This window comes from Podarcis pityusensis (genome assembly GCF_964106645.2).
Source record: "Podarcis pityusensis genome assembly, chromosome: 2".
In the NCBI taxonomy this organism is placed as follows: domain Eukaryota; kingdom Metazoa; phylum Chordata; class Lepidosauria; order Squamata; family Lacertidae; genus Podarcis; species Podarcis pityusensis.
Window position 1 is genome coordinate 22,509,692 of NC_138029.1, and position 12,714 is coordinate 22,522,405.

The 12,714-nt window shown below is 44.6% G+C and overlaps 2 protein-coding genes and 1 long non-coding RNA gene across 5 annotated transcripts in view; 2 read left to right on the forward strand and 1 right to left on the reverse strand.

Annotated features, from left to right (window-relative positions):
- Positions 1-3,425, forward strand: part of IKZF4 (IKAROS family zinc finger 4) — an 86,978-nt gene extending 83,553 nt beyond the window's left edge. For 2 of the 3 annotated variants that reach the window (XR_013982678.1, XM_080994655.1), the window contains one exon: positions 330-659. The gene's annotated coding sequence lies outside the window, so the exon portion shown is untranslated. Of the gene's footprint in view, positions 1-329; positions 660-3,052 lie in introns of those variants that run through there. The other variant, XM_080994654.1, reaches the window with a different exon arrangement.
- Positions 3,426-3,602: 177 nt separating this feature from the next.
- On the forward strand, positions 3,603-8,467 carry RPS26 (ribosomal protein S26). The gene is made up of 4 exons (XM_080995127.1): positions 3,603-3,718; positions 6,791-6,968; positions 7,386-7,516; positions 8,370-8,467. Exons 1-4 carry the CDS (start codon positions 3,716-3,718, stop codon positions 8,403-8,405), a joined length of 348 nt encoding a protein of 115 aa, XP_080851253.1. The 5' UTR covers positions 3,603-3,715; the 3' UTR covers positions 8,406-8,467.
- LOC308471274 lies at positions 3,692-6,784 on the reverse strand. Its single transcript, XR_013982866.1, has 2 exons — positions 5,909-6,784; positions 3,692-4,761 (listed from the first exon to the last, which is right to left on the reverse strand). It is a non-coding gene; the product is annotated as an uncharacterized lncRNA (long non-coding RNA).
- Positions 8,468-12,714: the final 4,247 nt, after the last annotated feature.

The following is a 12,714-nucleotide window of genomic DNA, read 5'->3' on the forward strand; positions in this document are numbered from 1 at the left end:
AGAGGTGATGTGAGGCGATGTAACAGTTCTGTTTATGGTGTTGGGTCTGTGAGGGTTTCGTTCATTCAGGTTATCAAGCGATGGATATACATTAGTCAACTAGCCCTTACTTGAGTTGCTCACCTGAAACCAAGATGGAACAGGTCAGAAACATAAATCATTACACATGAAACTAAATAACTAGCCATCACCAAGTATGCCCATGTTCTAAGTAATGCATCCTTGCCCTATCAAACAAATATAAAATCATACCCTTTCATGCATAAAGCTACCACCTAAAAACTCAAGTTTATAGGCCATATCCTCAAATGCCTGTTGTTTTACTATAGGTACAGATTGATGGTGTATACGGAATTTGTCCCTGATACTGAACTGGTTCTTCATGTTTTACACCGTGTCATCTTTGGGACCAGCCACCTCTGATTCTAACTTTCCTTGCATATTCTGTTTATGACATTCTGTAAATGTTGACATTTTGGGGTCAATATATTTTGCAAAATAAAAACAAGTAGATGTGGTAGTTACATGTGAAAACAAAACAAAAATTGTATGTGATATGTGTGCATATTTTATGGGGCAAAAGGAAATATTTTTGAAGCTAATTTCAGAAATGATTTGAGACATGCCACTGAGCCACAAATAAATTTTATTTAAAATTATTTTATTTATTCTATTTGTAGGGAATGGTTCAGTTATTGCGATAACTCTGAACCCTTCTGATGATCTTCTTGTGCATGTGACACAGAGCCAGTGTAACTATTCTCGTCTGCTAAATGATTATAACTGTGTCTGACACATTTGCAGTGTCATCTAAAGTCAGGAAGACTCATCCCAAGATGTTGTCTATGTTAAATCTTATTGTGGTAACTTACAATCATATATAAAGCAACATAGGTTGTTCTAGTGCCATTAAATCTCTGAGTCGTCATGTCTGCATTCACTCTCAGCAACCACATAATGTTGGAGCTATATTTGTCAGAGATAAGATTTTGCCACTGCAATACCATTTACATATACTGTTGTTACCAGTAGCCAACATGTGGTGTAGCCAACAAGACTATCCTGCATGCTTGTAAACTCATGTCACCACTGCAGTTTGTACACCTAGATCCTATGCACTGATTTCCTGAAGTCTAGTAAGTTTTTGAACAGTTTTCCTAGGAGCATGGGAAGACAGCTTCCCATCTTGTTCTGAAAGACAGCCTGTCTGCAAGAGCCTTGTGTTCAAGCCCTGGACTGCCAACCATTAACCTGGGGTGGTTAAATTTGGGGGGGGGGGGCAAGGGTTGCACTGACACATGAATCATGATCAACCCTCCAGGGGCTGCATATCAAAGTGGGCATGGCCAAAGTGTAAAAATGGGTGCAGCAATAACAGCAGTTCTCAAGGCTGCCTTTCAGAGGACTTTCTGGTCAGTTGTTCCACGCTATTTTCAATCATTTAAATTTTGAAAAGGTTTTGTTGTTGCTGTTAAAGGACAAATTTCCAGGGGGTCTTGCAGGCACAGAAATATTTTTGGCACTACAGTCATACCTCTTGTTAGATTAGGTTCAGGTTACGTTCTTTCAGGATATGTACTGCGGCGACCTGGAAGTAACGAAACGAGTTACTTTTAGGTTTTGCCGCTTGTGCATACGCAGACGCGCAACATGACATCACGCGCATGTGCAGAAGTGGCGAATCGCGACCCGCGCATGCACAGACGCGGGTTGCGCTCTGCTCAGGTTGCGAATGGGGCTCCGGAATGGATCCCGTTCGCAACCAGAGGTACCACTGTACAGTGGAGTGCCTGTAGGAGTAGTCAGCAATCCCCCACCCCCAGCAATGATCAAGGATGATGGAAGCTGTAATGCAACATCTGGAGGGCATCACGTTGGCTATCCTTGTTTTAGACATACACCCAACAGGTCTAGCCTAGCAATCTATGCCCATGGCCAGATTTTGGTTTTTCAAATTTCAGCAGTGCCGTGAAACCAAAATTCTGCTCCCCCTGCCTCTCACCTTTTCTGCATGTGCACGTCATAGTTTCAATGTCCTGCGGTGCCCCTCTTGACTCGGTGCCCAGCGTGGGGGAAAACAGTCATGCTGCCCTAAATCTGTCTCCGCCATGGCACATGCCTTAGAACTGTCTCAAATACATATTGTGAGTGAACCATTTTCCTCAGCATAATTCTGGAGGATTGCAGTCAGCCTGGAAGCACAGCCTGAGTGCTTGGCTAACAGGTAGCACCTTTGATTACACAAATTAGATGGCTTCAGTCATGGGTGTAGCCAGGATTTATGTTTGGGGTGGGGGCAGAACCGAGCTATCTGTGATGTGATTGGTCGGTGAAGTATTTGTTGTAAACAAAAACTGATCCCTTTCCCTTATGGAGTACACAAGAGCCCTTATAGAGTCCTTTATAGGTACTCCATCGGAAGGAGAAAATAGCAGAATATTGAGAAGCAAAGCAGCAAGTAAGCCTGATCTTTATTAAAACTGTTGCAACAGGGTGCTCCCCCACACACCCGGGGGGGGGCAGGACGGGACCCAGGACAAAGGTGTGCAAGCCCTTATATAGACTTTTGAACTGCCCACCCTGTAGCTCAAGACCACCCCTCCATACATCATATATACATCACAGAAGTGGTCATATGTCATAGGTCATATGTACATCAGAGAAGGGGCAGACCATAACAGAAATCAGTGAGTTGTTTATATCCTGTCTGCCAGGTTACTTGGTTGGATCACCTAGGCATCCTGGCCACTCTCTTGTTATGAATCCAGGTCACAGGCTCACCCTATTGATATCTTAACTGTGCCCTTGAGACAGGCTTTGTGAGCAAAGAGACAATGGGGAGTTTCCCCATTTCCTTCAACCTTGCAGAGAAGTATTTGAGGTCATTTTGGGATCTCTCCCAAAATGGTTTCAGGACTTTTCTGTGGGTTTCAGACATGTGGTTTACATATTTGTATGTGATTACTTGGTACATTTATGAGCATCTATTTTATATAATTTATAAAGACCTTAAAATTCTTATAACATATTTTTATTTATTTACTTGATTTAGGGAAGGCAGCTGCGTGCTACGCCCATGGTTTCAGAAAAAAAGAATAATATTGTTGCTACAAGTCTTCAGTGCAATAAAGCCAAAGTTTTATAAAAATTAATGAAATCACTAAAGTAGTTCAAATATAAGCAGAATACAAAACAAAAAAACTGGCTAGGCCAGTTTTTCTCATGACGACATCATGACCATGCGCTTCGCGGAAGAGAGAAGACTGCTGCGTCTTCCTGCATGCGCTACCTCGCAAGACGAGAAAGGGGAAAGAACTACAACTCCCGGCATGCATCTTTGCAGCTGAAACAAGAACGTTCGCCCTTACACCTCTTCCGATGCATCCTGGGAAACATCCGGGCTTTTAACAAACCACTTCTTCCTTTTTTGAAAAATCATTCCGCAGACGAGGGAAAGGGAATATAATCCCATTTTTAAAAAAGGCTCAGAGTCGGGACTGAGCGAGGGAAAGCCCAACATCATTGCTTTCTCTGTCCCTAGGACGAAACACACTGGTGGGTTACCTCCCCCCGCCCCCTTAACCCGTTCTTTGAAAACCTCTTTTTTCACCGTGGGCGGAAATGAGGTGAAGCGTTTCCGCCTCGCGGAGGGATAGCTATATAAGGATCGCAGGGCGGCCGCCGGATCCTCTTTCGCCTCTTCTTGAGCGCCGAAATGGTGGGTAGAGTTGCGCGTGTAGCTCCGCGGGGCCGGAGAAAGGGGAATGGAGGCCAAAGCCCTGAGTTTGAGAGGGCGGGAGCGGGAAGAGCGAAATAGCTAGGAATTTGAATGGGTTTGGTGGTGGAGCTGCGATCCTGTTCCCCTTGAACGGCTTGGAGTTAACGGCTCCGGGTCACCGTCTCGGCCCTCAAAACACCCCCCACCTCAACATTCCTCACATATCCCCCCCTTTCGGGCTCCAGTTGGTACAGCCCGTCTCCCCTCTTTTTCCTGCTCTCTTGGCGCGGGCTTCCCTCTCATGACCCCTTTGGGCCTCGTGACGGGCCCGTCCTCCGTGCGCATGACTGCCTGCAGGGCAGCCCGCCTCATCTAGCTTGCTGGGGGTGAGTAGCTTGAATAAAAGACAGTGGTACCTCTGGTTACGTACTTAATTCGTTCCGGAGGTCCGTTCTTAACCTGAAACTGTTCTTAACCTGAAGCACCACTTTAGCTAATGGGGCCTCCTGCTGCCGCCGCGCCGCCGAAGCACGATTTCTGTTCTCACCCTGAAGCAAAGTTCTTAACCCGAGATACTATTTCTGGGTTAGCGGAGTCTGTAACCTGAAGTATATGTAACCCGAGGTACCACTGTATTGGGTGGGGTGGGGGGCAGGTAAGCCCCGCCCCAAATAATCGATCACATTGACGCAATGCATGCACACCTTTTGAATGGCAATGGCCATCAACTTGGGGGGGGGGCTCGGACCCCTCAAATATTTTATTGGGGGAGCCGAAAAGCCCCCCAGGAGTTGGCTCCTGTGCTCGCTAGGGAGTTTCTGGGTTTATCGTGTTTTTAATATTCTGTTGGGAGCCACCCAGAGTGGCTGGGGAAACCCAGCTAGATGGGCAGGGTATAAATAATAGATGATGATGATGATGATTATGAACATTCTCCCGGGAACATGAGGATTCCCCTCCTTTCCATGAAGAGCGAGAGACAGGATTGGTGCTTGAAAACATTCACATTCTGCCCTGGCTGCCTCTTGTTCAGATCTCTCAGACTTGGGCTTGCAAACTGAAAGATTTAATACTGAACTGAAAAGGCGTGATTTAAAGAATGTAAAAGGGGGCAGGAGATATCACTGGCGCCTGGGAGAGCTCAAAAGATGCACTTGAAGACACCTTGCAGACACTAAGCAGGCCCCTGGGTCTGGTCTGCACTTAAATGGGATATTGCCAGGGAATTGCTCCTATGCTTCCTGGAGTCCCATGATGAAAGGCAGGGTGTAGATATACATAAATAACTAGAACTCGCAAAAAAATGCGTTGGTGTGGCTCTAGGAGGTGAGTGGCAGTGGGCATAGTGCACACACATTTTGCAGGTGAAAATAGTGTTATGACGCCTCTGGTTCTTTGAACACCTCAGCCTCTACCATTATACTGAAGGTTCAAGTCACCCTGCTGCATGTGAATAGGCAGTGGTAGTGTGGAAAGGGGGGGAGGAAGGAATTGCTAACCTTCTATGATGCACCTGCTCAGCCATAACTAGGAAGCTGGGAGGAGGCTGCAAACACTGGCCAGATTTGAGAATGGAATTACCATTAAACCCACCTTTTAACATGGGAACTGCTTTATTTGTTAGCACGTTACTTACTTATCTTTCTGTCACCTAGTTTTGGGGGGGGGTATCAAACATTTTAAAAAATGTGTCACTGGAATCACTTTAAATCCCAGCCTGTAACAAGAAACCCATTTTATTTTTTAGTTACTTAGTTTCTTTTTCACAAACCAAACAAACACTTAAAGAAGCAGAAATACTGCAGAGTGCCATTTGATCTCACTTAGAATGGAGTGTGTACTGTTTGGGATCCTAACTCATTCCCCCCAATTTGGCCATCTGCAAGTTTTTTGGGCTACAACTCCTCTAAAAGTGGTCAGGGATAGCGAAAGTTGCACTCCAAAACACCTGGAGGACAAAAGGTTGTGAAAAGTTGACTTCCAGTGATGGGTCATGGCCTGATCCAGGGTGGGTCACAACAGGAACATGACCACTATGCAGATATATGGAAAAGGTTCAGAAATAGGTCTCCAAATTCATGTTTGGGCCAGCTGCATCAGTCCTACAGCTGTCCACTGTAGCCCATTCTGTATCCAGAAGTGGTTGGGCAGATACTTCTGGAAAGCTTGTGAATGGGACACAAAAGCAACGGTGCTTTCTTACTATCAGTGCCTGATGTCCATGGGTAAAATCTATAATAACATGGAAATCCTATTTAACTGCCATGAATGTCGCAACTCTTTCTTTTCAAAATCATTTAAGCCATGGGTGTTTCCAAGATTTATGTTAAGGGGGGGCAGGATGAGCTACCTGCGACACAATGGGTCACTTAACAGAAGCCACACCTATCACGAAGCTGGGTTGCCAATTGCATTGCTAGAACATGCCACAACATCCCAAGTGATCTCAGAGAGCATTTCAATTTCAAATATTCTGATTATTTCTGCTTTTAGTTAAGCCATTTTTATTTTTTTTTATTGGGGAGGTTAGCTGCTCCACTCCTGGCTATGCCCATGATTTAAGCTAGTAGCTGTCACCATATATCGTAATGAACCAGAAGCCAGTGCTGTTGAAGCTCACAGGTGAGGACATTATGGTACTTAAATCCATTAGCTTCGTTTGACCCCTTCAACAGCTTATCAGAGGTATACTGAACGTTCAGACTTATTCGTTAGTTACGGTGTGAATTTGGGTGATTTTAGGGATCTCTGCTTTTATTTCAGGCATAGGCAAACTGCCCTCCAGATGCTTTGGGACTACAACTCCCATCATCCCTAGCTAACAGGACCAGTGGTCAGGGGTGATGGGGATTGTAGTCCCAAAACATCTGGAGGGCCAAGTTTGCCTATGCCTGTTTTATTTGCTGCAAAGTTTCCTTGTCTATCTCTGGAGCTGATGCTTACCAGAGATGCCCATGTGAGAGGTATTTCGAATATACTGCTTGGTATTGAGCAGTGCTTTTCCTGTGTTCTGTAGTGCTATGTTGGTTCTCCAATACCTTAATATTTATAAATTTCTGTCTCTTTAAACAGACCAAGAAGAGAAGGAATAACGGCCGAGCCAAGAAGGGCCGGGGACATGTCCAGCCTATTCGCTGTACCAACTGTGCCCGCTGCGTCCCGAAGGACAAGGCCATTAAGAAGTTTGTCATCCGAAACATAGTAGAAGCAGCCGCAGTCCGAGATATCTCGGAAGCAAGTGTGTTTGACTGTAAGTATCTTATGTCTCCATACACTACTTCTGATTTAACAGTATTCATAAAGTTTGAGAAGGGTGGAATGAAGATGGATTTCTTTGTGTAAAAACAGAAATCAAATCCCATGATGACTCTTAATTGAAGTGTGTTGTATGCTTAGTCTGCTTTGTTCTGTCAGAATAAACATGAGGCATACTTCCCTTTAAAGTTTTAAGCTCCTGAATATTTTTCTTTTAAAATACTATTTTATATGCTGGTTTTCCTTTGGAAAATTCAGAGCCCATTAATGAGCTTAACCGGCAGTACTCCATCCATTGGAAGACTTCGGAAGCTTTTCATGGGTGCTATATAAGAACTGGATTTTGCCTTTCTGTGATGCAAACGTTGCATGCCTGTGTACTTAGCTCTGTTGCTTCTTCCTTTCTCTCCAGCATATGTGCTGCCCAAACTCTATGTGAAGCTTCACTATTGTGTTAGCTGTGCCATCCACAGCAAGGTGGTGAGGAACCGTTCCCGTGAGGCCCGGAAGGACCGTACCCCTCCACCCCGGTTCAGGCCTGCTGTAAGTGTATTGTCTTAAAGCTGTTCTTAAAGTTATGCACTTCAAAACCTCCTAGCTGGTGAGGCACCATCAGCATTGAAATGCCCCTTTGCACTAAGATATTGCATTATTATGTAACAAAATGTCCCGAGCATAAAAATTGAGCACTTTCCTTCCTGTGATCCCCTGTTTTAAAAAAACATGGGGTTTTTGTGTGTCTGCTTTTTCTGAGGTTCTTGATCTATGCCCTTTTATACCAGCTGACATCCTTTCCCAGTTTTTTTGTAGGAAGCCTTGTGTGTGGCTTACAGTAGAGATTTGCAGTTTGTATTGAGTGCCAATGAAAAGTTACATGGGGAAGAGTTTGGAAATAACACGGAATACAGGCACCAGAATGTTGCAGGAATAATTGCATCTCCGGGTTCTTACTGAACCTTATAGTGGTTCTCAACCTGTGGGTCCCCAGATGTTGTTGGACTACAACTCCCATCATCCCTGAGCTCTGCCCTTCTTAGGGGTGATGGGAGTTGTAGTTCAACAACATCTGGAGACCCACAGGTTGAGAAAGGCTGTTATAGAGCCACAGTCTGCCCCAGGAGGCAGCTGCACTGCAGCTCCTACTGTGCCACCTGTGTACATGGTGATGTATAGTGACATAAGCCAGGATTCATTAAAATGCCTAATCTCAAAGTTGAAGATGATGCCAAAAGGGCAAGGCCAGCTCCCCAGACTGCTTCCCTTGCATTGTTCATTTGTTGCAACTCACCTGTATCAAATTGGTCTTGTGATGGCAATTGAGTATTGTCTTGATTTAAATAACTGTGTCATAATTAAATGACTGTCCCCTAACACAACCTTTCTTTTTTTCCCCCAGGGTGCTGCACCAAGACCACCCCCTAAGCCTATGTAAAGAGATGGTTTGAATGATGCCAGTTTCTACTATTGACACAATAAATTTACAGCTGGTCTTTATGCGTTATTGGTTTAGAGTGTTGTTTTTAAAGGGCTGGACTTTAAGGGGTGGATGTCTTGTTGTTAGCCGTTATTTAGGCATACTGACTGTGGAACTTGGAAATATATATGTTTAGATGTAGAGTGCCATTTCTATTGGTAGTCCTCACGTTTGTGGGCAGGACTGAAGTAATGGGAAATGTGTTCAATGTTTAGAAGCCAAGAATGCCATGTGACGTGTTTTCACTGGTGAGAACATTCCTTGATCCCCCTCCTCCCCATCATTTGTGGGTGACCTCCTTGGGGAGTTTCCAGGAAGATTCCCTCCCTGCAAATTAGGGTTCAGAAAAAGATAAAACACATTTTTTCAAGCTAATTGCTGGTGGGTGGAAAGAGACTGGCTGCATGGCAGTGGGGCGGGGTGTACTTGCCTCTGTGATAGAGAGAGAGAGAGAGAGTGTGTGTGTGTGTGTGTAGCTCAGAACAGTTTCTTGTGTTTCCAAATTTGCCACAACGACAAAATGGTTAACAAGAGCTGAACAAACTGAATAGGTTTGGTGGAGGGCAACAAAGATGTGGTCAGCTGTATTGGAAAAAGGTTGTATGAGGTAAGGAACTGGGTGGGTGTGGGTGTAAGCAAATAATCAGGCACTTTAAGGACTGCCATAGAAGCTAGCAGAGACTTGTTACTTTGTGCTCCAGAGAGCTAGGCTAAATGTAGTGGTGTATCTTCAAGCAGAGGCTGGCCACGTGCGTATTGTGGATGCTTTAGTTTCAGGTTTCATAGATCAAGCGGTGGATTGGATCAATTGATGCACAAAGCACCTCCAACTTTGTTTCTACTCAGTTTGCACTTGTGTGGGCCTGCACACTGGAAATGAACTCTTGATGTGTCCTCACACTGACCAGTAACTACTTCTGGAAGTAGCTAGGGCCTGGGAGAAGCATGTACATTGTGTTCCTTTTTTATGCTTCTCAGATATAGCTGTATTATAACAGCTTTTGGAGGATTCAAACTTGCCCACCTCTAATACAAAAAGTTTACTTGATCACATTCATACTTGGGCTGAGTGGAATTCCACTCATGTAACGCTCCACTGGAGTTAAGCAGGGTTTTTCCTTCTTTTGACAGTTCCTTAAAAGGCTGCTCTGGCTCTGGGGGGGTTGAGGGATCCTTCGGAAGAGCATCTGAGGTGATCCTGAAGGCTATAGAGGAAAGAGGAATACAGCAAAAACAACAACTCTACTGCTTCGTCTAGCAGAAGTCTCCCCTTGATCAAAGCTATTTCAGCAAATAGAAGGAGCCCTTTTTAGCAGAAGGAAGAGTAAATCCAACCCAGTATAAAGAAAAGAACATTTAGGCCGCAAACTTAAACCTGCTTACCTGGGAGTAAGCTTCATTGAACTTGAAGGCTTTCCTAAATATGAATTATTTTGCTAGTTTTTGATGTGCTTTACAAAGTCACCATAGTCCTTAAGTGGAAGAGGAAGTACTACTTCTAATTGGATGTTTGTCAAACTAATGCCCGGTGCAAATGTACTGTAGGTGAATCATGCCTGCCCATGGCGGTCTGGAGCAAGGCCTCTTACCTTGCATTTCAGCATCGCTTGTTTACATCATGAATCTAATTGAAGGTTTCTCTTGGAAGACCAATTAGCCTTGCAAAAATAGGGGTGGACATGGTCTGGGTTGCATTCTTAGTTTATGATGTTGCTTGTATATATACATGACAACATGATGATCCAATCTGGGTCATAATTCTTGTGTTTGGCCTTAACCCCCCTCTGCATTCACTGAGCATAGCAGAACCTTGGTTTAATCCACAACCACCAGAATGTGGATCTCTAGGTAAGAACTCGCACTATGACTGGTGAAAGTACTGCAAGGTAGTACTGTGTTTAAGATGGTTTGGAAACCATTCTCCAAGCCACACAGATGTACTTCCTGGTTTTTGATAACTCGTTCAAAAGATGTGACTCCCACCCCCTGGCACTGATGGGGAAGGGGAAGGGGCTGGAGGAGACAGAAGAGGAAGAGGAAGATCTGTTGCATGCATACAAGTTTGACGTGCCAGTGGAGCTTTGTTGGATGCAGCCCAAGAGAAAATGCCCCTATACAAAAGTAAGTAACCCCCATACACCACAGGCCCCATACACTTTGGTGAACTCTGGGGAGACAATTCCACAGGTAGAGCCCCCAGTGGCACAATGAGTTGGTGTGTCTTGCTGTTAACCAGAAGGTTGGTGGTTCGAGCACACTCGGGGATCGCTGTGTTCCGGGTACTGGGGTCCTTGGCTGTTTTGCAACTTTATAGGTTAAAATGAGCCCACTGAATGGGGCCCTGGGATGCATAGGCAGGCAAGGCAAAAGAGCAATGACCAACGTACTACATTTGAAATGCCTGGTCCCTTTTAGCAACCCCCTACATCGTTCTACATCTACTGTTGGATGGCGCGTTGTACACTTGACTTCTGGCAACTCCTGCAGCCAAGCTGGTGCCAAACGTATTACTCTGCCTTCCTTTGGACCATAACAACGCAAAGAAGTTGTTTGACCCACTTAAAATTATGGCAGCCACATTCTGGACCAATTGTAATATCCTCTCAATAGCAGCCATTCTAGAGTCTGTTGCAGTCATCAAATCTGAATATGAAGAGGATGCAAATTTCCTGGTTTGGGTGATTTATTTCTCCTCGTGTAGTTACTGCTAGTAGGCACAGGGTGGCAGCAGAGGGCAGCTCTAGGTACTTACCTCCCCTATTACCGTGCATCCTTCCAAATCCATAACAATATGAAATGGTGATGATGATTTTTATTAAACAGAGAATGTATCTCTGGCTTTCTAACTGCTTTGTATCAGAACACATGGAGGAAGATTGAAGAAATAATGGGGGGTATTAGAAAAAGATTGCAAACAGTTTAGGGAGGACAGGAGTAAATTAGAGGTCCCCTGAAGCCTATGAGATCAAGGCCCTGCAGAGATTGGAAATAACCAGGTAACAATTAGATGTTCTGATGTCAAATTAGTCAAGGTATATTTAATTGAACTGTTTTTATTATGTTTACGTGTTTCTCACTTTGGGATTGTGTGAACAATGAAGAGTTTATAATCAAACTCTTAACGTATTACAGGCCAAGAAACGACCTGAGGCCATAATTAGATCAACAGTAACTTTTCCCCTCCTCTTTGGTGTCACCTATTTCCTGTCTTATTCACCCTCTGAGTTGGGTGGAGGGAAATTTGTGGCTAAAGCCCAGCAATTCCTAAAGGCAGGCTGAGTAGCCGCCATGTTGAGTTTCTCACCTGTGGCTCATCTGGGCAGGACTTTGAGCTGACTTGGATAGGAGCTCTGCTGCGCTTGAGAGATGTTCCAATCTTGGGGTAGGATTTGGGCATTTAAGAACTCAAGTTTTAAGCAGGTTGAAAGTCACTTGCGTGGTTCCTGTATATTTCCTCAACAACTCTGTTGGGGCACTTTGGACCAGAGCTAGAGTAGAGGAGTGGGATGTTTTAACTAGTGATGATAAACCTTCCAGTTGTTTCTGGATTCCCAACTCTTGCCAGGAGATCACACGTCACAGCTATAGGTCCTGGTCCAAATTGGGTAGTAGAGCACTTAAAGGTCAAATCTGATTGGATCCCGTGGTGATTTATATCCTTGCTTAAAATGAAAGAGTTACGGTCTCTAAAAACTGCTATATTTGATATATTCAGTAACGTTGCAAACAGTCATTATGACTTCTTTGTCCCAACAACCTCAGCGGACCACACATTCACACCCAGACAAGAGACTAACCCAGTTACCTCATCCTAACACCTTGTATACTCATTTCAAGACTTGCAAGTTGCAGACTTTTGGCTCCAGCATCATGCTTCCTCTTCAATGCACATGTGCACAGCTTGCTCCCTTTTTTGTGATGCTCTAGTGAAGTTGCCACACTGGCACCTATGACTCTGAACACCAAAGGGGTTTTGTTGATTACAGAATACTGTGCTTCAGAAGGGTAATAATGTTTTGCCATTTTTTAAAAATTAACTTTGAAGATCACATGAAGCATAATGGGAATTCAATCAGGAAAAGGGCTGCACGGGGGTACTGCTGCTTTCTTGGTGCCCCTTCCGTGCCTCATCCTTGGCCTATGGCCTATCCTTCCATAGGGCCTGCTTGGCCCAGAAACTGCCAGTAGACAGATCCTGCCCCAGGACTGCTGCCTTCAGCACATCAGCCCCCATCAGTTGTTTTTTAACTGAGGCTGGAAGGCCCTG